The sequence below is a fragment of the Corvus brachyrhynchos genome, unplaced genomic scaffold, assembly GCF_000691975.1.
Source record: "Corvus brachyrhynchos isolate BGI_N302 unplaced genomic scaffold, ASM69197v1 scaffold101, whole genome shotgun sequence".
Classification (NCBI taxonomy): Eukaryota; Metazoa; Chordata; class Aves; order Passeriformes; family Corvidae; genus Corvus; species Corvus brachyrhynchos.
Window position 1 is genome coordinate 12,003,091 of NW_008237239.1, and position 27,051 is coordinate 12,030,141.

At 43.8% G+C, this 27,051-nt stretch overlaps 1 protein-coding gene across 2 annotated transcripts in view; it reads left to right on the forward strand.

Moving 5' to 3' along the window:
- DDAH1 (dimethylarginine dimethylaminohydrolase 1) overlaps positions 1-27,051 on the forward strand; it is a 95,836-nt gene that overhangs the window by 50,204 nt on the left and 18,581 nt on the right. Inside the window, exon 1 of one of the 2 annotated variants that reach the window (XM_017729967.1) lies at positions 1,572-1,619. The exons of the other annotated variant lie outside the window; for it this stretch is intronic. Within the exon in view, the coding sequence (XP_017585456.1) occupies positions 1,587-1,619 (33 nt within the window). The 5' untranslated portion in view covers positions 1,572-1,586. Of the gene's footprint in view, positions 1-1,571; positions 1,620-27,051 lie in introns of those variants that run through there. 2 annotated transcript variants of the gene reach the window in all.

Genomic DNA, 27,051 nt, shown 5'->3' on the forward strand with positions numbered 1-27,051 from the left:
GCCACGTCTGACAGGAGAGCATCAGACCAGCTGTGCATGGTGCAGGGCTGACTGGAGAGATTTTGCAGGAGCAGGACTAGAGCTGGTGTGGCCAGGGTTGGATGGTGAGCATTTTTCTGTGTTTTCAAAGTCTTCACAGACATCAGCCTGTTGTGTGGAAGCCTGGTGTAGACCAATGACATCAGTGATGCTCTGACAGCAAGCTGGAGTCACGAGAGCCTTGGTCCTTTAGATGTTACAGGGCAGGGAAGATGGGCTCCTGTGTTGCATCTGTGCTTTGGTGCCTGTCACTTAGCGCCAGTAACCCTCCCAATAGTTTTGCCTGACCCAGTAGCTGGAGCCGTGGCTCCCCTGCAGTCCACGTTGCTGTGGCTCTGTGTCCTGGCCATTCAGGTTGATGGGGGAGTAGCAAAAGTAAATGCAGGGGAAGGTGAAACAAAGAAAGGGGACTGCTATCCAGGCTCTGATCTAAGGCAGTGAGGTTTGTGGTACTGGTGGGAAGATGCTCCCATGACTGTCCCCTCTGCTAGCTGCAAGCCTGTCTCTGTCCCTCCCGGGGCTTACTGTTTCATGTCCTGACTTTGATATTTCCTAAGCATGACTTTATCCTTCTCATTTCTCCATCCTTAGGGGAACGAACTTTGGCACAGATGTCAGCAGTCACCAGAAACTGCCAAAAGCTTTTGTGCAGTAAAAATGTGCTCTGTCCACGCTTCATCTTAAGGACTAAAGTCACTGCTTGTAATTCTGCACCAGGCTTCTCTGAATTTAACCTAGTTTCCACTTTGCTTAGTTTCCTTACCCTCTCTACAAGGTTGCTGCACACAAACCAGAAGCCTAGTGGGAGCTTCAAATGGTCTGCTAGCCCTCTAACATGCAGTAGTAGTCCTAAAATTTCTTAAGAGATGGGTTCGCATTTCTCTGATGGAATGTAAACCAAGGGCTGCTAATAATACAGTGTGTAAGGTCTTATTCAGATTTATATAAACCCTGAAACCTTGTCTAAAAATAGTGCCTTGTTTTGCATTCTTGAAAGCAGATTCACCACACACCTACATCTGCCACAAAGTGCTATGCTGGTAACAAACTGGACTTCTCAGGAGTTGTATGAAAAGTACTGAAAACCTATTTTAATTTTATTAGTCCTGCAAAATACACATGGACAGTCATATGAAATATGATAACACTTGGAATGGACTGCAGCTGTGGTACTAGCAGGAGGCATAGGGTGTGGGAGGCATCCTAGAGAGGTGTCCATCAGAGAAGTGCAAGCATTGATTGCGTGATCTGGAGTAGGAAGGAGTGTGGGGGAGCTGGATTTAGTGAATGCTTTCAGATCAGGATGGAGTGAAAGAATAAAAACAGGCAATTGGTGTGTATTCTATATGTTATGGTAGGTTTCAAGAGAAGGGACTTTTTCTTTTAACTGTAGGGCTTGTGCTTATGACGCAAGTGTGTGAGTGGATAGGGCTCAATCCTGTAAGGTGCCAGTGCTTAATGTAGAGCTTGTAATCAGTCTTATTAGTTTAAAGCACTTAAACTCCTTCCTCCCTTGTGTCTGCTTACCATCTCTCTGAGCTGGTCTCATGGTCATGTTTTTCACTAGTGGAAAGTCTGAGGTAATGTAACATTTGAGATACGACTGTAGCTTTAAAGTGTTTCTTAGCTTTGAGTATTGACTAGGTGATTTTGGGCTGTAGTGTGGTGCCTGTGAAAGTGTGTGGTTAATAGCAGAATAGAACTCACATCCACAGTAGTCTTAAATAGAGCATGTAGCAATATTAAATATATCCTGCAATGAGTTTTAAGAACAAGCTAAATCCATGTGGAGTGTGGATCTTTAAAGAATGCATAATCTTTGCCCCTTGCTTTTTGCATGCTCTCCAGGGCTGGGAAAGCTGTCACTTCATTGTTGATACATAAAGCATCTGACATGTCTCCTGGACGTGTTGACTGCTATAGTAATGAGATTTTCTGTGGGTTTGCCCCTTTATGCCTGGTAGAAAATGGATGCACTCATTTAGCTTTTTGGAAAGGTACTCCAGAGGAGGTGAGGATGAGGAGGTGACTGCTGTCAACTTCAGCTTTCCTTGCCTTGCATACTCTGGTGCAAGGCAGTAACAGACAAAGGCATAAGTGATAGCTCCTGTCGATGGCATCATCAACACAATGGTTTTAAAATGTTTTAACATGCCTGAATAACGGCTCACACGTGTCCTGTGACCCATGGCCAGAGCCCTGAATGGCAAGTACAGGCTCAGCACCTCTGAGAGTCAGGCTCTTTACTCTTGAGCCCTATGCAGAATTTAGGAGCCCAAACCAGCTATAGGCTCCCATATTGGGAAGTTTGGATTTCTGTTTCTAAACTCATCCTAAAAATGTGAGCTTCCTATATGCTAAGAGTAGCGTTTTCATTTTTCACAAAAAGTGCTCTTGCCCCCACATCCCCTGCTTTTGCTGCTGTAAGAAAGCTAAGCATGAGTCAGAGGAGCATGGCACCACATGCTGGAGGTAGGAAGGGTGTTGGAAAGTATCTTGACTGCTGCTTGTATCAGCACAGTCTGTAAGAAGCTGCATTTTCAGTGAAAAACTAGAAGAATGTCTGAGGGTCACCCCTCTTGAAAGGAGCCTGGGTGTTCCACAGTGTCCATTGTGGTCTTTACTTCATGCCAGCGGCATGGGCACACATCCAGATTCTATCTACTACAAAGTGAGGTCTGGGATGAGAAGAAGGGATTTGAGTGTATCTGTATGTGACCCAAATTCTGAATTTTCAGCAGGGCTTTTTCCCAAGCTGATCTGTCAGTGGGAATTACACTGGTCCAGCAGTGATGCCTTGAAAAATGCTCTCTGAAGTACAGGTGTGAGCTGTAGCAGCCTACAAGTGTCTGAAGTATTTAGTGTGAGATATTAGTCACACTGAGGAGTGGCCTTGTCCAGCTGTAGTGCAGGCTTGCATGTTAATTCAACAGAAGAGACCAGAAGATATGGAAACTCTGGCTGCCTTAGTTCATCATGAGTTGCACTTTGAGGAACATGCATGACAGATCTGTAGGTCTTGCCTGAGGCTCCCATGTAGTTTTCCCCAGCTGGGTCATCTTTATTGAAATGCTTACTGGAAGTATCCCAGGACTTGTGGAAAACCTAATTCAGTATACTTGGAGGGTCAGTCATTTGTTCTTTCCGTAGTATTTGCTTCTCTGGAGCAAACTGCTCCACCGCCCTGCTGTGGTGGTGTCCCAAGCTGTTTTCTGGGAAGCAAATTTTTTGGTCATACCTTCACCACTGTAGTTTCCAAATTCAGTTAATCTCAGTGGAAGCAGTCTTTGAGCATGGAAGCCAACCAGACACCCACGGCAGCAGAGAGAAGAGCTATTTTAAAATTCTAAAAATTAAGAAGTGTTTTTTTCACTTGCATTCCTGGGTCTTGGCCTGAACAAGGAGTAGAGGTGCCAAAATACTGCGAGAGTGTCTGTTGTTGCAGTATGTCTGTCTGAACCAGAAGCAGGAAATTCTTGTGAGAGCCTGTCTCATCAGATTGCCAGCCAGCTCTGAGCTTTGCTGGTTGTGAGTGTGAGTTCGTGAAGTGGGAATGTGGTTGAGAGAAATATTCGAAGGTAGGTAAAATGGTTCACTGGAAGTGATAGCACAGTATGTAAGTGAAGCATGGTGGTGGTTTTCTGTTTTCAACATAAAAGCAAGATGTGAATATGTGAAGCAAACTTGCATCACCCTCCTTCTTCCAGTGGAGGAGGAAATAGGGAAAACTCCGTGTATGGTTTGAGTGCTTCTCTGCCAGAACTGGTCTGCCTCTGTGCTCTGCCTTTGGGTCTCCTCTGGCTTGAAGGGGGCCAAATTCAGCCCCCTAGTTCATAACTTCCTTAAAACTTGCAGGTCAGGAATTTTTTCTTACCTTAGGCTAGACTCTGCTCTAAAACTTTCCATGTTGTTGTGTGCAGAGCTGCCTTGGCAGGAGTAGGGATGCAGACGCTGCAGTAGGAGCCCCAGAGGTTAACCCCCCTGACCAGTAGGCTTATTCCACCTTGGCTCCATTTCAAGACTGTTTAAAAGACTGTAGCCAGTCTGTGCTGCCGATTTCAGCATTACTGCTCCTAGTGGAGCTGTAACAGTGGGAGACTTTAAAGAAAAAGGACATAATGGAAACTGATTAGAAAAGTGAAGAAAGTCTTGGGATACAATAAAGCATTGCTTAAAGAAAGGCAGGAGGGTGGGTAAGGTGAGCCCTTAAAAGGCATGCATTCGATCACAGCAGGGCAGGAAATAGCTTTAGGAGAATTTTTTCTTTGGTCCATTCATAACCTGGTTTGTACCTCATTAACTTTCTGTTAGTGTTTTTTTTCTTCTGAAAGCCAGGGTAGCTTATTTCCACTGAAGTCAATGTGAAGAGTCATTCAGCACCAAGCACATGAATCCTTCAGTGCAGATTAAACAAGAGAAGCTTGCAGTGTTGCTTTCATCCTAAAGGGATGAGAAGCACATTGAGGATGTGCTGATGATGCGTGCTTTATTTACTCCGTTTTGGTGGAGCTACAGTAAGCTTCCCAGAGGTGCCTTTTCCAGGGTGCTTGCACCATTTTTCTGTAATTTACTGGATGATCAAATGACAACCCCTGTGAAACCAGTTGCACTGTTGCCTGTAGTTGCATTTAGCCTGTTAGATTGTTAGAACCTCCTGTTAGATTGTTAGAACCTCCTGGTTTATGAAGGAATTGCCATAAAAGCCGCATGGCTTAAAGTGTGCCTGATAGAAAAGTGTCCAAGATCTTAAACACTTTCAGCCATTCCCTGCTTACCTAACAAATGCTGGCTTTATGAACTGTTGTTCTGCAGTGCTAAAATTGGATTCCAGGTAGTTGAAACTGTGCTGCATTATATCTTTTAAGAAAGACAGCTGGGGGTTTGTCTTGCTGATGAAGCCTAATTTGGATGACTTTCCTCATCAAGCCCATTTAATTAAAGATTCATTACATTCTGCATGGTGTAACAGTGAAGCACAGAATTGTCCTCTGGGCAGCCAGCTGCCAAAACGAAGGGATTAGCTTTGTCTAAGATAGGGTAAGAAGTTGTGGGATTAAAATGCAGCAAACAAGATGGAGGTTTGAAGCTGGGGCAGAATGGGAGGGATAGTGAAGTGTCACTGTGTGTGTCTGGGGCCCTGGAGAGAGGGTTGGGTGTGCATCTGTGGGATGCACTTACCCTGCTTGTGCATAAAGAGTAGACCTCTCGCTGTCTGCTGCTTTCTAAGAAGGTTTATTGTAGACAAAAGAAAGAGGATGGACTCTTGCAGCCTTTTGCAAAGCCTGTATGGTTTGCAATCCAGAAGATGGAGAATGGAAATCCATAAAATGATCCTCTGAGTTTGCAACAGGAGCACTGGTTTTACACCAGCTGCTTGGCTTAGTTTTTGTCCCTGTATCATAACTGTGTTTGTGGATGGGGAGAAGAATGGTTTGTCAAGTAGCTGTTCAGCAACAAACACTTCCAAAGACACTGAAAACCTTTTGTGAGAGGATCCTTGGTGGAGGTTGGCTCTGCACTGGGGAAATGCTTCATACAATTCCCCTGGATGGTGCAGTGGTGCCACTGGAGCATCCATTCTTGCGAAGTTGTAGATCCATCTGCTGCCCCAGGCAGCAATGAACAGTTATGTGTTGTGTTTGGCAGCAGAGGGGGGTGGGTTAGGGATTTTTTTTTTTTTTTGCTTGAAAAAGAAGATTGGATGGTTCTTATTTGTATTTGAAAAGAGGAACAGATAACTTGGAGACGAGAATTTTGGTATAAATATCATGAGCGTGGAAAAAATTCAAGACTGCAATTAAAAAGCTTGTTCGTACATCTTTCTGAAGTGCCTGTTCATCTTGTTTGCTCTGATCAAGAAGGAAAATCTTATATTAACAAACAAACCATCAGAAAGCCTGCCATTTCTGGTCAGAGCTGCCATTCTGTAAGGAGCCCACTGAGAACCAACACTTATTTCTTCTGATCCCAATTCTTTCTGTCTGTTGAGGTTTTTTGTTTAATTAAGTAGCCTTCGATATTCAGAGCAACAAAACAGTGGGCACAGGTTCTTCTCTGACATGAGTTTTTTGGCTCTCACTTGGTTCCTTAGCATTTGAAGGTGCTTTGGTTCTCTGCCTGCATGAGCCACCAGTTGGTGGCCAGGCTTCCCCCTGCCAGCTCTCCTTAAACAGAGCTGTGCACCTGTAGCTTCCCTTTACTGAGTCAGCAGGGCAGGGATGCACCATTTTCTATCTGTCCTCCCAAAATGACGACTCCTAAGCTGCAGAGCTGGGGAGGAATCATTAATTTCTGTAAGAGCATTTGAAAGCTGTTGTTTTATGTGCCAAGTGTTTGTTGATGTGACACTAGAGTTCGGCTGCAATTGGGAATGGAGAGACACAGTTATATTTTGGTTAAGTAATCAGAGCCTTCCACAGCCAGTTTCTCTGGCTGAGCTGAGGGTGTTCACAGGTTCTTCAGGAGCCTTAGGATCTCTTGGGTTCTGGTAGGTGACAGTGTGCAGGGAGCTCCATGTTACTTTTAATGCTGTACCAGTCAGTATTTGGGGTCTGATTTGGTGTAGCGCTAGCCCCCAGTAATTTGGATTAGAGGGCAGAGCATGAGCTTGTCCAAAGACAGCACCACTGGTTTTTTCAAGGAAAGTTCATGTAGCATTTCATAACCAACACTGAAAATCCTCTGTTGGAAAGGTTGACCTGTCATACATTTTTTCTGGGATTTTCTTTATTTTATTTTTAACCAGATGCATGGAGACTACCAGTGTCCCAGGCACAAGTGCTGCTCCAGGTTCCACTCCATGGAAGAGTCGGCAGTTGGAAAATTAGGTATCTGAAACTTTTCTGGGCGTGATCTGAACATAGAGATTTCAGTCAGAGGTAAAGGAAACACAAAAATAGTGTTTTTCTGTTGGAGGCTCTGGCATAGTACAGTGACAATGGCATCTCTGCTAGCCTGAGGTTATATCAGTTGTGCTCTGTCTTGGGCAGTTTCTTGCAGACTGTTGTATGCAATGGGAAATTGCTGTTCCAGGTAATACTGAAAGTTATGTGACATCTCTTAGCTTGTGGAAGTTCACTTATCATTCCCATCCCCAACTGAAAGGATCTTGTATGTACATATATGTGTGTAGATGTTTATATGTATACACAGTGTACATGATTACGTGTATGTATGGCTCTTTTCATTGCAAATGATGCTGCAGGGGCTCCTCACTGCAGGGAACTGCTCATACATGCTACTGTCTGCTGACAGTTAAGCCTGTCCTTGAGAAGTATTTTTGCTCTTGATCTTAGGCAGGTCTTAAACCTGGGACTCAGGGGCAGGAAGAGGAGTGTGCTAAATGATGACTGTAGCTAATTCTCAGAAATAGTATGGTGTTCTTTCTGCCCACCTTTCTCTTTCATCCTTCTCCCTGACTCTATTCCAGGACGTCTTGTGGAAAAAGGAAAAGTCGCTTCCGTTAGAACTGGCTGTTTTTCTTCTTTCCATAGATGTTTTTTCACCCCTCTACTCTCAAGTTAATGGGAAAACAAAGTATGCAGTATTTCTGCTGCAGAGTTAAATATTGATGAAGATTAAGGTGCATTAAAAGACTGAGGAAATTCATGGCTCAGGAATAAAAATAAGCAAAACTCAGAAATTTGAAAAAATGTTCAAGTGTATGAATAGCTCTTTATCTTTCCACCTTCCAGCATTACTTCCAATAAAATGTTTCAGCATCTTGATGCAACCATTCCAGTTTCACTGAGCCGGGGACAAGAAAGTGCTGTACAGTAACAGTTATGGGGGGAAAATGTTCTGTGCTGTGTTGGTCTTGGACTTCCTCAGAGTATTTCTGTTCCAGATGTTAAACTGCGATTTTTTTCAGAAGCCTTGTTAAGTTGCCAGAACATTAGATTTTTTTGAAGGATTTTCCGAACCCCAGCTGATTATCACAACACACAAGAATCCAAACTTGGGCTTGGCTTTGCTGTGCTGCAGCAGCTGCAGAAAATCTGTGCGAAAGCACAGGTTTACAGCGCCATCATCGAATGCCCTTATAGGGTAAAACAGGGAGTGAGGGAATTCTGCTCTGCTGCCTCGTGCAACGCAGGATTTACGTCAGCCATTGAGTAACATCAAGTTCCCCAAAGCACAAATACCCTCACATACACACTGTGGCCAAGGTGGTAGCAGAGCTCCCAAAAGAGCTACAGCAGAGCAACTCTGGGATGGAAAAAATTATATCCCATCTGCCTCCATCCAGGCAAAGGATAATAGTCTGCTCGGAGCAGAGGCAAAATCAGCCCCCGGTGTACCTCTAGATATGACAGGACTTTTTCTAGCTGATGGGATGTGATGGTGCTGGTAGTACATGGCACAAATTGCAAGTTGGTGCTTGATTGAAGTCAAAATGCCACCTGTGACTCCCTCCCTGACCAAGATGCCTGTGCCCCAGCTCCCCCTGGCCCTGTTGCTCACATTCTTTTCAGCCCTTTGATCTAATCCTTTATGGAAATAGATGGAAAAATCTCCTAAGCTCTGTTTTGTCTAGTCAGTGTTGTCAATAGGAAACTTCTCTTTAAAAAAGCAATAAATGGATAAGCACCTTCTACTTTGTACCTGCTTCTCTCCTTACCTGCCTAAATTTTGTCTTTGTGCATTTACAGAAACTCTCAGCTATGGTATTTTTGCACTTAATGTGTCTTCCCAAAACTTGCAGTACCTCCCCTGCTGCCTTTGTTTTGCTTTGAAGGGTCATCAGCCCATATGAGCAGAAACCTGTGACTATTCTAGTATTAAAGACAGCATGGAGCTCAATGTGTTCAAATTCCTTTCCCTAACCACAGTCCTCTTTTTAGAGGTGAATTCTGCCAACCAACTTGGGTGACACACTCTTCTGTGCCAAAGAAAGCTACTTACTTAGCCAAGCCTATCTGCTGTACCTGGAAAAGGGCTGCTTGAGGCTGCCGGAACAAGGCTCCTGCCTTTCCCAGGACAAATCCCCAGTCTGCTGGTGGCTGGGGCAACACAGGGCTGCCAGGGCACACTGCCGAAGTGGTGAGCAGATTTAGCACCCGGCAGTGTTTCATTGTCTTGGGTCTGCGCCCGGTCTGTGAGGACCATGGCATTCTTTCCTGGGAGCGGCATGGGGTCAGCAGGTCTCCCACTGAATGACACCAGGTTGTCCCCTGCCTCAAGAGAGAACTGTAGAACAAGACCTACTGAAAAAAATGGTAAAGAAAAGTGGCTAAGAAGTCTGTATTTTGAAATGGGATTTTGCTTGGTGGATGCCAAGAGAGTGGCAGCTTGAGGCAGTTAAAGTAGGAAGATCAGCAGTGTCAACTCTCTTCTGCTGTCAGTATTGGTATCTCAGGGAAGGGATGATGAAAAATAGAGTCCAAAATACGAGATACGAGCAGATGCAATGGCTAAATCACCATAAAATAGACTGAAGAGCTTTTCAGGTCACCAGAGCTGAAGTTTGTGCCAGAGATCCAAAACACCCTTTCCTGTAACAGCATTAAAATGAGACTAGGATGCTGGGGGAGGGCTGTCCTCATCTCCTCATCTCCTGGGACCAGGCACTGTTACTCACAAGGGGTTTCACTCTGGTGTCTGGTGTGCCACAGGAAAAGCTCTGCTCATGATTCACGCTTGCTTGAGGCAGTTAAAGTAGGAAGATCAGCAGTGTCAACTCTCTTCTGCTGTCAGTATTGGTATCTCAGGGAAGGGATGATGAAAAATAGAGTCCAAAATACGAGATACGAGCAGATGCAATGGCTAAATCACCATAAAATAGACTGAAGAGCTTTTCAGGTCACCAGAGCTGAAGTTTGTGCCAGAGATCCAAAACACCCTTTCCTGTAACAGCATTAAAATGAGACTAGGATGCTGGGGGAGGGCTGTCCTCATCTCCTGGGACCAGGCACTGTTACTCACAAGGGGTTTCACTCTGGTGTCTGGTGTGCCACAGGAAAAGCTCTGCTCATGATTCACGCTTGTAGCTGAAAGGGAAGAGTCAGTGACTTATCCTGTGTCACTCTGTGCCCTCTCTGTGTGGGCCTAATCCCAGCAGAGCTTTTCCAGTTTTGTTTATTTTTTCAGTAGTATTTCGTAAAGGATTTGCTTGAGTCTGGTTTAGTGTAGGAAGATGGTCACATGGAGAGCATAGAGGAAACTCATCCAGAGGAAAATCTGAAGCTTGGAGTGAAAAACTGGTCAAAGAAGGCAGAAATTTGACTGTAGAAGTACAAACAATCTTGTCTGTGCTTTGGCAGCCTGATCCTCAGCTGGCCTTTGGAGGGCGATAAAGAGAGGATGGCAATGAGTCAGGATGGATATTTGCACTCTGTCAAGGTCCTTCCTGTTATTCCCCTCTGACTCAGGGATTGCACAGAGATCTCTAAATACTTTACATGCCAGTGGCCCCTGCAGCAGTAGGCGTGAGATCAAGCTCATTTTTTAATCAATGTGGCTCTGGGCAGACTACCCCCACTAGCATCCTCCAGACTCTTCCTATTTGAGAGCAACGGAAACAGAAGTCATCCCTTATTTACACGAACTGATGGATTTGAACAGTTCTTGAAAGGTACAATTATCCTAATTAAGTGAAAATAACCACCGAAAAGTCTCGATCATCTTAAAATCATGTTGCAGTTCAATTGTATTTCCAGACTCGGGCAAGCTGCTGGAATGCATGCAGTTCAACTTTCCTCTATGATATAATAGTTTAAAAGAGATCAGGGTACATTTTACCATAGTGTCTAGCAATGTGAGTTTATTCAGACTTTTGGCAGGCAGTTCTGCACACTCTTGCTAAAACTGTGAATCATCCATTGTTGGCTGATTGCACTCTAGTTGCTAAGAGATCTGTCAAGTGCATACTGAGGCTTAATTCTACATTTGCTCTAAGAAGGGCTAAATGTATTAAATTGGAACATGTCACATCCTTCCTAAACAAGTAATTAAGGCACTGCTATGAGCCTGTCTGATGGAGAGAAAAGAAGGACCTAGGAACAGCTGGAAGATTTAACTTGTGTTGAGGTTGGTCTCTTCTGTCTGGGACTAGACTTATTGCATGTTGGATTTTCACAACCTGATGCATAGTGGAAATAGAAAGGGGAGGGAGACATTAAAAAAAATAGAATTTGCAAAAGAACTTGTTTTTCAGTGTCCTTATATAAACCTCTTAAAATGATCTAATGCTTTTTCACAAAGTGTAATTTTAGTAATGGAAAGACAATACGTCAGTGTTTCCCAAGCTGCCTTGCCCCCCACCCCCTCCCAAATGAACTCTACCACTCACACTGCTCCTCCCCAGTTATCCCATTGCTTGGATGTGTTGCAATATGTATTGCAGATGCTGTGTGCTTTCATTCAGGAGTGTACTTTAATACTCCTGTTTACTAAGTACACCAGCAGAAGTGGTGAGTAAGTGGTACTATAAGATATCTTTAACCACCTTGTCTGTCCTAAATAGCCACAAGCTTTTCCAGGAGACCTTTTACTACCCGCAAGGAGAAAATGGATCCATTTGTCAGCAGTAAACAGAGCACGTCGTCTGTTTCTGTGAACGTACTCCTGCCTGTGAGAGGATGTGTGGCAGCAATTAAAAAAACAAAATTAAATTTTAAAAGTTCATTAGTCAAGATTTTTAGGCTCATCTGTTCCTAAAATTACATCATTTGCACTGACATTAGCCATGTCCAGAAAGTGCCTTAGTTTCTCACCAGGCTCTGTATCTTCTACCCCTTCACCGAACAAAAAGAAAAAGTCATGAAGTTATGGTGTCTGCCAGTATTTTCTGGTATCCAGACTAGCAGTGAGCTCCCAGGTTCAGCATTTCACCTATCACCTCCCAGATCTGTGCTGTCATATTGGGGTTGGGCTGTTTGCTGCCTATGGGTGGCCTCTGCTTGGGCTCCAAAGAAGGGAAAGAATTAAACACAATCCTTGCTTAGTTATCTAAATGATAAATTATCTTCCTTTTAAAAATAAAAGACACTATCCCTGCATCAGCCATGGCTAATGGCTTGCTTATACAGTGCTTCTAGGTGCTGTATTTTGTCAGAGCTTGTTACTGAATTTCTCTTCTTTGTGTAGGTCTTTGTAGACATGATTGAAGGCTTTTTTAATCCTCTCTTTGATCATCTTTGAAACAGATTGAGCTCTGTGAATGCTGTTTGATAGGGATTTTGGAAATGATGCATTCTTTCTGTCGGCTCCTCTCCAAGCTGCTTGTGGCTGTTGGATGTTCTGTGGGGCGTGCATGTGGTACTGGAGAGGAGCTGTGGCAGGGGCCCACATCGGGATGGTGGATCGATCTGTCCCTACAGTGTTGCCCTGCTTGTCTGTCCAAAGAGGTCTCTTTAGTTGTAGGGTAGTGGTTGGAGCCCACATGCAGACAATGATCCTCTGTGGTGGCTTGGCTTACAAAACTAAACAGATGGCCCATCCCCTGACTGTGGCCTGAGGCCCTCGTGCTAGCCAGGCAGCCTTTGCAGTGGCCATATGGCAGTGTGGGTTGGTCGCCTGTACCTCTTGTGCTGTCCCTGCCTGTGACCTGGTTTGCTCAGAGTTTAACACTTCCTTGGTGGCTGGCCAAATGATGATTGTGTGCCCTCAGGCTATTTCTGTGAAACTTGAGTGACCTTGCACTGATGGGGTTCTGTTTGAAACGCACCTATTCAGCAATGATTTTCATTCTCATCAGGTCTTGAGACATGTGAAAACATTCTGCTTGCATACCAGCAGCAGTGTCCACTTGTGTACAGCTGAACCTGGTACATCAGTGCTAGCAGTGCTAGTTATGGTCACTGTTTCATCTGAAGCTCTTTTAAGCTAGATGAGATTGACTTGCTGTAAACACATGATGATTGGTAATAATTGGTTTTTCCTTCTATTCCTTATTACTCCCCTGTCAGTCATTTTGCAAATTTTTCTCTAGCATTACCATTAGGCTGTAAGGATGATGAACACTACAGAACTCTTCCTTTGGTAGAAATCTTCCTCAGTTACTGTTTTGAAAGTGCTGGTTAATAACTGCTGTGTAATGTCTTCCTGTATTATGGATGGGATGAAAATTACTCTTTCTAATACTATCTGAATATTTAACTGCCTTTTTACCCATGCAGAGCAGAAATATTTCCCTTTTTGATGTGAATATTGAAAGTTTCACCTTTTCCAGGTAGTCATGAATCAGCACCACTGTTGCTCTTCCTGTGACTCCTAAGGTGGGGAAATGAAGGAGGGAAAAAAAGGGTTTTCATGCATATTGATTCTGCTATCCAGAGATTTTTGCTAGGTCCTTTTGCTTTTATAAATTCTCCTAATTTCTGATACATTGCACTAAAACTTGCCATAATTGTTTTGGGGTTTATATCTGATTTAATTTCATCTTTTTACCAATTAACTTAGACTTTATCTCTGATCCTTCATCTAATACAGCATGCTTTTTCACGTGTGAGACTGGGTTTTCTGGACATTTAATGACATTTTCTTAAAGCTGCTCCTAGGTGTCATGTATTTTTAGCATGCAGATTAGCTGCTTAGTGATTTAGCTCAACTGTTTAAGCTTTGTGAAAATAAGGCTTTTGAAAGTTAGTAAGTCTGTGTGTTATGTAACTGCTTTTACTTACTAGGAACATCCATTTTGTCTATTAAATCTGTCACTTGTTTGGTGTGTTTTTCACTTCATCACTTGGTCTGCAACTGAAAGGGCACAGAGTATCATCTGTATTGTGAACAAATTATCATGCCTTTATAATATATTATCCTCTAACCATGGGCTAGGTTTTTCAGGAGCATCATCTTTCTGGTCATTGTAACAAGTGGTTTCTGAGGGAGTAGCTGTATGTCTTCCAGGAGAGCCAACGGAATATTGAGAAGACTTGATGTGTTCCAGTATGTTGGAGACTTGCTTCCTACCTTTGCCCTTTTTTTCAACCTGTTACCTGCTGAAGTGGAAGCTGAACGTGGAGCAGGCCAAACAAAATATGTTTGTTTTGCTCTGACCTCGCAGACTGTATTTTTTTCTTCAGCTTCTTGTCACTGTTGCATAACTAGTTAGAACTTTCTTTTCCTGGCCAAAACAGGTAGGAAAACAGGATTTCTATATTTTCCCTGAGCTCTTAAAACTTGTAGGACGTGAAAAGCATTCAGCAGTAGGTAGAGACAAGTTTTAAGCAGTGGTAACATCTACAAAGAATACAGCAGTCATTATTTTCCCAGGTTTCCACCTCATTGCTTGACCTCCAGATCTGTAAGAGTGCACAGTGTGGAGTCACACTGGTCAGCAGAAGACCCTTCTTAATGAAGGTGCTAAAAACACTTGCTGTACAGCTTATGCTGTGGTCTCTGAAGTGTAACCCAGTGAGTGTAAGGAGTGAATGGGGAGCTCCTGAGCTGTCTTCCTTACCTGGGGCTGCATAAATAGCAAGTTTTAAAGCTATCTTTAAAAAATACTTGTTCTTCTCCAGTATGCTTGCAGGAGATGCACTGAGTGCTCAATGCCACAGTCAAAGGCAGCTGTCCACAGACCAGGTGCTCATGTTAATGTACCCTGTGCTTGCAACCTGGTGCAGGCATTGTTTCCCTCCTCCTAGGTTGGGTGACAGGGCATGTACACAACTGAGTCTCTTTGGTGGTGGGCTGGGGCTTGCCTGTCTGGGACTGTGGTCCTCAGGGAGGCTCAGCCACCTTATACAGCAGTGATATCTTCCCCAGTGGATCAAGGAGCCCCCAGTAGCCCAAACCAGAAACAGCTGCCTGGTGCTCCTAATGGCAGGAGTGCAATCAGTGGTTTTCATTTAATTTTTTCATGAGTGACTGTTGTTCCAGCCCCAAGATCACCTTCTGTTTGCAGCAGGTCCTGAAGGTACCTGCAGGCTCTGGCATCGTCCTTGCCTGAGAATGCTACAATTACAAGCTGTCAGATTTTTTCCACACCTCTGATGGTGTTGATAACATCTGGTGAGGTAGTAGTTTCCATTTGGTTACAAATACAGAAATTTCAGTGTTTCCCTTTATTTCTGTATGGTGGCGAAGTTGTGTTGGACTGTGTGGGGAAAGGAAAAGCCATTAGACTGACTATAAAGTAATACTGGAGTCTGATGTATCATCAACTCTTGGCTGTTATTCCAGCAGATGTGCTCCCTATTCACATGTGAGTCTGGAAATGGGCTGATATCACCCTGCATCCGTCAGTCACGGCACTGCTGCCTGCTCTGTGCAGTGTGGGTTTGTGCCGAGCTCCCACGTGGCAGGTATCACTCCAGACATGGGACCTGTGGGGAGGATCACAGTATCACCATGTCCCCCAAAGCACAGCTGGCAGCAGGCAGGAGGGCAGAGCGTGGATGCTCCAGAGTGTAATCCCTTGGGATCATTGCTGCTGCTCAGCAAAGGGCACTGACTTGGGTGCAGCGAAACGTGGGCATGTTCTACCTCAGATAGAGAAGGTGTAATTAGGAAATGCAGGTCATCAAAAGCAATTAGCCCAGTGCAGTGTAGCTGGGAAGAGTTCTTACTGTATTTACCTCCTCCTTAGGGTAGGTAGCTCTTACTAAAGAATACTCTAAGTGAAACCCTCGTTTCTAAGATGCACTTAAAAGCCTGCAGAGAGGTACTTCCCTCCCAGAATAACTGTTGGCAAAATGAAGTAGTCAGATACTGAAGAAGCTGTGTCCACAGTGCCCCAGGAGTGGGATTGGTGAGTGAGTGAAGGAGAGAGGGCTCAGTTTGCAAAAGCACATCTTTTTAAAGGAGCATGATTGTGTTAGGAGTCTCACATCTAGTGTCTTTCTACTACAAGAGCTTTAATGAAGTGGAATCTTTGAACAGTTGCTTTTTACTTACCTGTTACTTTTGCTTTTCCTCAGGTTTTTTTTTCTGTCCCTTTGCATTACAAGCTTCCCTTTGTTTAAATCCACTTGTATTTTATGCATGAACAGTGGAAGATGTTTCTACAGTAGCAAAGTGCAGACTGAGTTGCAAACATGGCATGGAAATTTAGGTTTTTAAAATGTAACACTGTTTCCACCCCCGATTTCACTGTACCATGAAGCTGAATGCAATATTTTGCTCTATTGAAAGAATGTGGTCTCAGGATATGTGAAAGTGTGCAGCAGCTTGTTTGGCAGGGAGAGGAGCAAAACAACGAACCTCATTGCGCCTGTTAGTGCTCTTAAAGCGCTTTCCTTACACCATGCAGACATCTGCGTTCTGCACTTATTGTATAAAATGTAAAGGGACATCTTGAGTGGGGGGAAATTCATCCTCTTCTGCCTGCCTAGAGCTCAGGTCCTGTATTCAGGTTAGCCCCTCCTAATTCCCACCTGCAACTAAATGCTCTCCTGACAAATCTGTGTGGAATTGCAAGCATCATTAATGGAGGCAATCAAAGCAACAGTGTCCTCTGAGAGTTGAAATGGCACTGACTTGAACTTACAATAAGCACCTAAGCAATTTCTTTTTTAAGAAGCAAAAAGGTATATTATAATCTAGGTTTTGGATTGAAACTTGCTCAGTACTCATCCATCATTGAGTATTAAAAGGATGTGTGCTGCATGTTTAAAAAATTGTTTCAAATTCTCTTCCCATGTGCCTATATTGCAGAAATTGGGCAAATTGTTTAAATGTCAGTGCTTTGAAACTCATGTAGACTTAGAGGTATTTAAATGCATGGAGGCCTTGAAGGAATTCCTTTGGCTTGTACTTCATTAATATTTATTGCATAGATCAGGGCTGTGTAGATCAGAGTTTGTGTGTGTGCCCCTTTTAGGCTGGGTGAAACATCACTGTGTGAAGGGCAGGTGACTGTTTGCCTTTTCCAAGGATTTAGATGTTTGTCATAAATAAAATATATGCAGTTTTTCAGGACTGCTGCTGCTGTATCACTATATCCAAAGTAGTGCTCGATCACAGGGCAGACACGTGCATTTCACAGCACTTGCAGTGGAAAGGTTTTGGAGTGGCTTTGGGAAGGCTCCCGTGCTCCCTCCTCAGGGCTGAGGCCATGGTTCCCTATCTGGTAGGTTGTTGTCCTCTCTTGGGCAGGAGGACTGAATGTTGTCACGTAGGAGGTTTAATCACCATAAACTCCGTGTTCTGTCACTCTCTGGTCCTGTAATTTTCCTGAGCAACGGTGTTGCAGGTCCCCTGAGACATTAGTGGGGGAAGAAGGGGAGGGAGGGTTTGAGCTGACTGGCTAAAAGCAGGAGTTGAGTTTTTTAAGTCCTGTGTTAATGCAATTAACACGTACATTGCTGTGAAGGTAGTCTATGTACAGTTGTTGATGTTTTAAAATTAATTATTGCCTGTAGTTTCATGGCTTAAAAATGCAAAAGGTGAGGAAAAAGCATGTACTGCAATCCTTCTGGCTCCAGAGGCACAGGAGGGTGAGGGATGTCCTGGCAAAGCAGCCCAAGAGTTGGCATTGTCCCTCTCTGCATTTGCAGGGTGCGTCAGAAGCTTCTGGGAGCTAGAGGCTTTTCTCAGCCCAGTGCTGTAGGCTGGGCTGAACATGTGGTGAGACTGCAAGGAAAGGCAGGGCAATGCATTGATAAAAGTTTCTTTCTCTTAAAAGAGGCGGCACCAGCTGCTGTATCTTGCATGTGCTCTTCATGTTTTACTGCTTGCCGCTTTATCCTTGTTCCCTCCTTAAGACTGTAAGCCTCAAATGGGAAGTTGGTGCCGAAGCAGTACTTGGAAAACTGGCTCTTTCTTTCCCATTGTCACTGTGAGTTCAGGGAACAGTAGCCAGAGATGGGCAATTGCTTATGCTTACTGCATATTTTTCTTTAATAATTTATTAAAACTCGTCAGTATAGTATTTGGCTGCTAAAGGTTATTTTCAGGTTGAAATGTCCCACCTAGCACTGTGATGGTCAATTTGATTATTAGATGATTTCCAGTTTGAGTATTTATATTGAGATATATTACTGACAGTTTAAAATCATTGGTGTATCTGCAAGGATTTAACTCCATTTCATGCATACGAGCAAACTTCCATAATCCTCCTGGCATGACACTTTTCTTACCTGCCTGTGGAAACCTTACTAGAACTAGCTGGGAGATGGAAAAGGGTCAGAAGTTAAATTTTCTGCCATTATTGTTGTTATATATGTCTAGACACTTCAGGGCACTCTTGCAGGATGTGTTAGCATAGCTAAAATACAGCAGACAAGTCAACTTCTCTGAAAGCGTGAATGAAACCCATTATTAGAGGGGAAAAATGCTGGGTTAGTATAACCTCTGCCCGTGGGGCCCTTGTTATAAAATAACATGGGAGCAACTGGATGCTCCTCCATGAAAGGCTGCTTACTGAGTGAATTCAATGTGAAGAAAAATATACTTTGTTGCCTCTGATGATGGCCAATGCTCCTCGGGCTGAATTGGCTCCAGAGGGAGCCAGGGCTGGCAGATGCCCTCTGGAGTAATTGCTTCTCCACCCTGCTCATCCTTGGTCTGTGGCAGTGGAGATGTGGTGGCAACCACTGGGTCTTGTCTGGAGCTTCCCACCAGAGAGACTGAATGGGATCAGATCTTCATGATGATGATTCTTGGCCATTTGTGCAGCCAAAATCTGCAGGTTGGTTCCCGCATACCTCAGAGAGATGATAGGAAGAGTCAGAGCTAGTTGGTGATGATGCTTGCCTCCTGGGATGGAGCCAGTTGGGAGCTGCTTTTCAGTAGTGTTGGGTTAATCAATATAAAATTAAAGCTTTTAAATACCCTCTGAGAAGGACACTGATATGCTTTTCAGTGTAAAAAATTACAAAACTTGGAGCCTTCTTGGTACAAGGACATGTGCACACAGCAAGATTAGGAGACAATGGCAGACATGCCAGCAGCTTGACAAGTAACTGTGAGGAATCTAACAAAATCCATTTTAATGCCAAACAAATACTCTTGAAGTTTTTTCCAGAAGTTCTTTATATTTGATTGATAAAATTAAGATTTAGTGAAGGGAGGATGAAACTAGTTCCTGAACTGTAAACTCAAATGAAAATTCATACCAGACCAAGCTTGGCTGAGCACTAGGGAAGCTGAGAGGTGCTCGTACCATTTACCACTGTGTTCAAATTGTGGGCACCTTGTTCAAGAAGCTGCAAAGCCCCACGTTTCCCAGTTGAGGATATTTAATTATTTTTCATTTTTCCTTTGAAAAGAGTTCCCTACCTTAAAATAAGCAGAATATACTTGCCAAAGATCTTTCAGCCTCTTTAGAATAGGGCATTTAGATTACTGGGGACAAAGTGAGTGTCTTGAATGCTCTGTGTCAAGGCACGAACAAATGGCACAGAAACAGTAGTACAGTACAGAGTGAAACCTGACAACTTGGTGTTAAAGGAAAGGAATGCTACTGTATGGTTTGATTGTGATCAACTTATCTTCAAGTGGGTTTATTAGCAATTTAATGGAATATTGGTTATTCAAGAGCCATAATAGCCCTGGTTGAAATAACCCTTCTGCACGGTTTTCCCATACCCTGTGGAATGAGCAGAATGTGACAGTTGAGCTTTCAACAGGCTTCATGAATTTTAAATACTTTTCAGCTGTAAAATGGGGCACATGGCGTTTGGTCAACGATGGACAAGGAGCTGGCAGCCACTGAGGGTATTATGGGATATTGAGTGTCTGGGAGATAATGAATGCTTGGCTTATCCAGGTGCATTCTTGGCCTGCTGTGCATGTACAGACAGAATGGAATATATTTCGCTGTCCAACATTTAACAATTGATCATTTTGTAATTGTAAGCAGAAAGTATTTAGAACATTATTTTCTCAGCATGCCTGTGTACGACTTAAATTTCATGTCATCATCTTTATCTGGCAAAATCTTCTCTGTTTTTCAGTAACAATGCATTCATGCCACTTAAACTTTTCCACTAACCTGATTTTATGCTTAGTGGATCTTAGAGAGTCTATTCTTCTAGTGACTTTAAATCTCCATCTTTTTAAGCATCCTTTTTTTTCCCTGTGAATTTTTTAAACCTGACTGAAATTATTTCCACTTGCTGTGGGTTGAAATTTCAGCCCAGCATTTTTGTAGCAAGTGAGCTGGTTGCTGGCTTCTGCTTTATGGGAAATAGTGTCCTTGCATTTTAAAGGCTAAATGGCAGAAGAGGGGAAGGGGAAACCCAGGCATGTTTTACTTCTGGTGAGCTGTGTACAGTGGTTCTTATGTGCTTCAGTTCTGCTTCGATATTAAAACACACCATGTTCAAAGGACAACCAGATTAATTGTCTTTTTTAACTGTATGTACCTAGAAGAGGAGGTTGCTGCTTGAATTCCTGAGACCAGTCAGACTGGAGCTCGCCTCCTGCTTGGCCTAGAAGCTTTTCTAGAACAAGAAACTCTAGAGGCCACCTGCCTTATTCTGGTTTTCCTGCATGTGCCAGTCCCTCTCTCTGCTGCCCTGGTCCAGCTTTTTCCATGTTTCCTCTCCCCTATGAATCCCTGGTGGTACTGTGCTCACCCCAGGCTCAGGTCACTCTCTTGCAGCAATGGACACTCCACACCAGGTACATCAGCACATCCCTTGAGACTGTTTCAGTAGTAGGGCAGTAAGTGGGTTTGGATCCATAATTAGCAGTGTGTGGGCAGTAACAAATGGGGTCATTATCTCTGTGGCCCTTTCTGAACTTTGTGGTTCATAAAACCCCAAAACTCTGCCAGAAACTGCACCTGCTTGGTGCAAGCTTTGGTTAAGCATGAAACTGTCTCAGAGCTGCAATCTAGAAGCCTTAGTGTGGGATCTGTGTATCAGGAGAAACTAACAAGTTGTCTTCTCCTTGAGGATACAGCTTGGGAGTACCTTGTTGTTCTTTCTTGTCCCTCCTGTGGCCTTGTTTGATGAAAAATGGTTGAGCATTGAGGACAAACTGTGCTGGCTGTGTGCTGTTTGGTATTCTGGCGCAGCCACTGAGCCACTAGAGCCTGATTGATGCTACTGTACAACTGCCCCACCCTCTGGGAAAGGGCCTGACCTTGGACCTTCATGTTGGCAGAGTGGCAGGGTATGATCAGCTGAAACTCCAAACAACTTTTCCTGGGTGTTGTGATGTTCAGCCTGGTTTGGTGAAGTCATGCTCAGATTACTCAGAACTGAGCAGTCCGGATGTGATTTGTGTGGGTGTCTTGGGAACACCATATCCACCCATGTCATCCAGGAGCATGCTGCTGAGCAGCTGGCGATCCACTCTGGGACCAGGCTGCTGCTGGTCTCTACCTTTTCTCCCCTTCTCAAAAGAGGCAGTGGGATGGACACAAAGACCTTCTGTGGGTGAAAAGGGAGATTGATTGCCAAAGCAAATCTGTCAGCTGGCAGAGGTGGGAATGGCAGGTACAGAATGTCCTTACCAGGGTGTGCTGGTAGCTGTTTGTAGGACAGAGGTAACCTTTTTTGTCTTGCACTTGACACACTCTTACTGCATGACCTTCATTGAGTAGCAGTGATGGAGTGTCTTGGTCTTCTGCTGTTTTCCTGATGACTTTTCAAGAGCCAGGGCCCTATCTGGTATCAACACTGGAAGCGTGAGTTAGAAACTCTACCACAACCCATATCCTACAAATTTCTGAGATCAATATGCACAAGGGTGTGTATCTGACCTACTTAAAGCACGAAAACAACCAGTAGTGGGTTTTTCTTCTCAAAACCCCTCAAAACTATTACAGCACTGCTTTATTTTCTTTGAAGCCTGTGCAAGTGCAGAAGGGCAGTGCTTATCATCGAAAGGAGACAGACTTCCCTCATGTCCAAATGGAGCAGATTCAGGCAGGCAAGAACCTGGACAGTGACCAACACTGGTATCTGGTTTTGCAAAACTGAAGTCTACCCTTTCCTGGCCCCGGATTTGTCCATCTCTATTTATAGCCTTTACTCAGAACCTTGCTGAAAAATGTATTATATGTTGACAGTGGCACTTTGTGAACTCAGAGCTAATGGCTCCAGAAATAATCACCTTTGAGATTATAGTCTAACTTTTGCATTTGTCAGGTCTGACATTTGCTTTGCACAGCTATGAGTGACTGTTAAAACACAATGAAGTAAAGTCTGAAATGCAGTATTTGTGATTTAACAAGCTGGAGAAGTAGGTGGTGGATGTAAACTTTCAGTTTACAGTGCAGTAGTGTGTCTTGGACTGAGAGCCCTTTTTGTTAGAGCTGTGGTTGGTCTCTGGAGAGCAGAGCTGTGAGCATGTAGAGCTGGGTTAGAAACCTCATTTTGTCTCTGGGTCATTGGATGGTCTTGTGCCCTCCGAATCTCTCTGCATCCTTTCATTTAAGACGGGGCTGGAGGTATCTTCCCCCTTTCACCAAGAGCTTGGAGACAAAGGCAGATGGGTCATTGCAGTCATTAGAAGATGCCTGATTTGGTACCATCCACAGCTTCTGCCAAGCCCCAGCTGTGCCCTGCCCATGGGGCATTTTGGGAGCCTGAGTGGCGCCTCGCCCGTGGCTCCACCACCCAGCTCTGGCACCCCAGGGGAAAAGCTGCCCTGCTCTTGGCAGGTGTGAGATGGTGGCTTGCAAAATCATTTTCCTGTTTCCACTGTCTTTAGGAAAGATAATTTCTTTCTTACTGTCAATAACATAAATCCTGTAATATGGTTAGTGCACAGGAGACCAGTAAATAATTAAGGAAGCAGCCTATGTTTAGAGTGCATCAAGTACTAATATAGAGAAGGAAAAAATCCCTGCACATCAGTTACAGTAATTGGTGGAAGGCACCAGTCCAAAGGGTAATGAGCTCCATTTTTAAAGCACAAGGAAATTAGATTTTTATAAATGTCAAATGCAGTTATTGTCCTCCTTCCTTGAAACAGAGCTGAGCTGGCTGGAGCCCATTGTCTCTCAATCAGCTTTGCTATGGATTAGACACATCCTGTCTCACACCAGGAATGTGCTTATTAGAAAAATATCCCTGCACAAAGCATACAAGCTTTAACACTCAACCCATGTACTAATGGATACATGTACAATAAAACCCAGTATCGTGTTACAAACCTTAAGCTGACCTGAGATAGTAAGATACAGAAATCTGAAAGGATACAGATGAGTGCTCTCTTTGTGTGCAACAATTTTGACTACCTGGGATTTTAGTTTTCAAATAAAGGAGATAAAGTGAGGGAAGGTGACTTTTCCTCTTAGCTGCTTAATAAAAAAAGCAAGCAGTAAGTCTTCTTCAAAGTGACAATGCTTGTAATCAGGTTGTGTCCAAATATTTTGTGTATTTTACTGGTGTCTCCTGGGTAGCTGGGGTTTCACAGAGGACTTTGTTGACCCACTGTTTTTCAGTTCTTTCCTGGAAAAAAAAGCAAGAGGTGGTTATTTGTTTATACATCAAAGCTAGCTCTGTGAATTAGTCTTTCATTCATAATGAATGAAAATGTTGCCAATATGTGTTAAGACACCACACTTCAGAAAATGGCTATCAGTTATTTGGGGAGAGTAAAATGTGAGGAGAATAGAGGGCTTTGTAAAATAACCCCCTTTCCTACATCCCATTTTTAAACATCTTACTTGAGGATAACAATCACTTGTCCATCTTTAGCTAGAGATTGTATCTTTTTTCCTCTCTGTAGGAGAAAGTAGCACAATCCTTCATGATGTGGGAGGGTTTTAAGGATGGAGCCAAGCTTTAGATTCCCTCTTGCAATGATGAGATACAGATCCAGGCTATTTGTATGACCCATCCTAACCCAACTCTGAATGCTGCAACTGCTTTTTCCGAAGTGGTAGTGTGTCAAACACATTCCATGGACATGCTGTGTTGGACACCCTGCTCAGGACTGCTGCAGAATGGCTTCAGAGATAGTACAGTGGGGATCATGCGAGTCTGTGCTGTCCCCTGTTTCCTCTAGGAAATTCAGCAGATGGGCTATTCAGTCCTAGTTTGTTTTTCTGGAATCTGTTATTTACAAGTGTGGTTCTTTATGGTTTTTTTCAGTTGCCTTTTTAATAATGTCAAGTTTTCCCTCCAGTCTTCTTCATCTCAGCTTGTGCTTTTTTCATTTCTGCTTCAACTGATTGAAGCTTCTGGTGTTGCCTGTAGGGGAAAAAAAAAGAGTAACTTGAGACTTCTATTTTACACAAGCAAGGGATATTGAAAGATATTCCTAGCATGCACACATCAGCAGACATGTGAACAGCACTTCCCAATTAAAACTATAAGAATTTCTACTAGTTCTTAAAGTCCTTGCTAAACAGTGGTCCATAGCTTGAATCCATTAACACCCATCATGGAAAAGTGATCCAGCTATTTATATGGCAGTCATTTTATTTATTTAAATTTGGTTTTGTAAGCTAAAATGAACCCAACTGTTGGGAGGAAAACAACGTGAGGATCTTACAAATATCTTTAAAGCCTCAGACACAATGAAGCAAATTAAACTAGTTTTCTGTGACTTTGGACAACTTTTAGTTCTGATAATTTTCCTTAATGTCTGTGCTACAGCTGCATCAACCCCTGTAAATTAAATAAAGAAACAATTCAAGGCATCTCTGATGTAGCCTGGAAGTTAAATGGTAATCAGCAGCTGGTGATTAAAACATCCATATGACTCAAATCACAAATCCAAAGTCAGCATTTACATTCCACTAGCCTCATTAGCTAGGCACTTTAGTTAATTGGTTCTCCAGTGCAAGTGTTACTAGTTGGCCATTCTGGCCCAGGGATGTGAAGTGCTGCTGCCTCCCTGCCTGCCCTTCCCTGGGGAGCTCGTGCTGCCCTTGCTTGCTGCAGTGGTGTCTCTTCTCAGCCTGGTTTGCAATGCTCAGGTGAAAGCAGGTTTCCCACTTGCTAAAGGGAGCTCACACCCACATTGGTGACTGGTGTGTGTTTCATCACAGCAATTGCTGCCCATTCCTGGTCCCTTTAGGTCTTCAGGAAGCCTTGGGGCTTGAGCCTGCCTTGAGCCTTCACATGAGGCACCTTCATGTAGTGTCTGCAGGCTGCCCAGGTTTTACACCTCTTTGCTCTCTCAGATGTTGTTTTGTGGTCCAGAGAAGCTTTTGTGTCTCCCCACAGAATGTGGGTATGGTAGTCCTCTGCCACAGTAACATCCACCGCTCTGCTGATGCTTCTACTTCTGGAGACGTGGTCAGGGAGGAGGGCAGGAGTGGTCTGGGGAGAGGGTGCATGGCAGGGACAGCCACTGGCTTGATTTCTGCTGCAAGCCCAGAAAACTTATGTTGGGAGCACCTGCTCAGCAGCACATCTCCTAAAAGGGCTTTCTCTTCTTGATGTTTTGGCTTTGGAAGCTGCTGGAGGTCACAGATTAACTGGAGATAGGTGACCATGCAACAGGCTGGGTGAACCTGGTTTTTCTTGCCGCTTGGCCTTCTGCCTTAATCCCATCTGATGGTTTTATTTATTTATTCTAACTGCCTGTGACTGGTGTCCCAATTGTGAGTTTGCTTGTCCACTCATGTTGGCACAAAAGAGTGAATCTGTGTGTTCTTGGAGTGGAACCCTGCTTTTATAATGCTGCATCTCCATTACTCCATATTAAACAATTGTTTTCTTCTTTGGAGTCTGTTGACTCTTACGCGTGTACCACCTGCACAGTAAAACCCACTGGGCTTCACAGACAAAAGAAATCATTCTGCTATAAGCATACAGATGTTATAAAATGTTGTCATGTTTGTGCAACAGCACTTTTCCAATATTACCTCAGCTGTTCCCCATTTATTTTTAAAACACCACATGGGTCCAATCCTCATTATAAACCTAATTTTAAAGAGTGCTGGAGATACAGCAACAAGACTAAGAAAGATGAAGCCTTTCTACTAAGCCTGGAGACTCTCGAGTGCCAGGTTTCTGCCTGAAGTCATTTTAGCATCAGGTGAAAGAGGAGCAAAAAAGAAGTGTTACTTGTAAAAGGCATGCTGCAGGCTCATTCCAGGCTGCATGCCAAAGCCTTAGATGGTCTTTTGTGTGGAGAGGATGAATCCCTTGGTATCAGAAACCCCTGGATACAGTTCTGAGTTGCAGTATAACCCATCAGAGTTCTCCAGGTGGCACAAAGAGCTGCCTTTGTCCTTCACAGGTCTAAACTGAGGCACCTACTTTTAGCAGTGTGCTTGTTCAGGGTTTTTTCTCTCAAGTGTCTGCAGAGTGAGAAGATGCTAGAGAAGAAAAACTTCCAGAGAGCAGATCAGGCTTGGATAAGGTGCTGCTCCCAGTGTATTCCATGCAGACGTACATCACCTGTCCTGACAGCCCATGGGGACCTGCTCTTGCCTTTTGAGCCTGGGCTTCAGGATTAATGGGATGACTCACAAATTCACATTGCTGAGTCATGGAAAATGGGCAGGAAAAGGCAGCTTAGGTGGATCATGTCTGTCCCCTTCTTTATTCCCTGAAGCAGCACTACTTTTAGGAAGGTATGTCAGCCAAACTGTGTGCTGCTATTGTTCTGAGGCTGCCACAGCAAGTGTGAAGGACTAGTCACCATCATATGTCCTTCCTCTGCTGTGGCAGGTGTAGTTTGGCAGAGCTGAGGAGTAGGGCTGCTAGAATTGCTTCTGTTGTTGTATAGTGCTGTAAGTACAGTGCTGACTAGTATTGTGTCACCTGTTTTAGCTTCCTGTGTTTTTTCTAGAAGTGCTTAATTTAGCACTTTAAATAAATAAGTGACCTGTGGGATATGCAAAAATCTAACAGGAGTTCGCTGTGTTTTCCATGTTCATTAATGCTTTCTGGGCACCTCTAGTTAACCATGATGAGGAAGTTTCACTGAATGTGAAGATGCTGCTTGTGTGGGATCCAGTTCACAGGTTTCTGACATTCTGCAAGTTACAGGTTCATGCTTTTGTTGCGTGGTTGGTTGTGTGTAGGTGCTTCTTTTGGCTTACAAGGGATGACAGTGATGTTGTTTGAACATAGAGAGTGTTGGCCCCTCTTCTGGATGGCCAGTGATGGGAGCCTCTACAGAAACAGATTCTGCTTTAGGCATCCTCAGCAGCCCTTACTGGGAAAGAAGGAACCTACTGTAGCTGCATTCCCTGCTCCTAATACA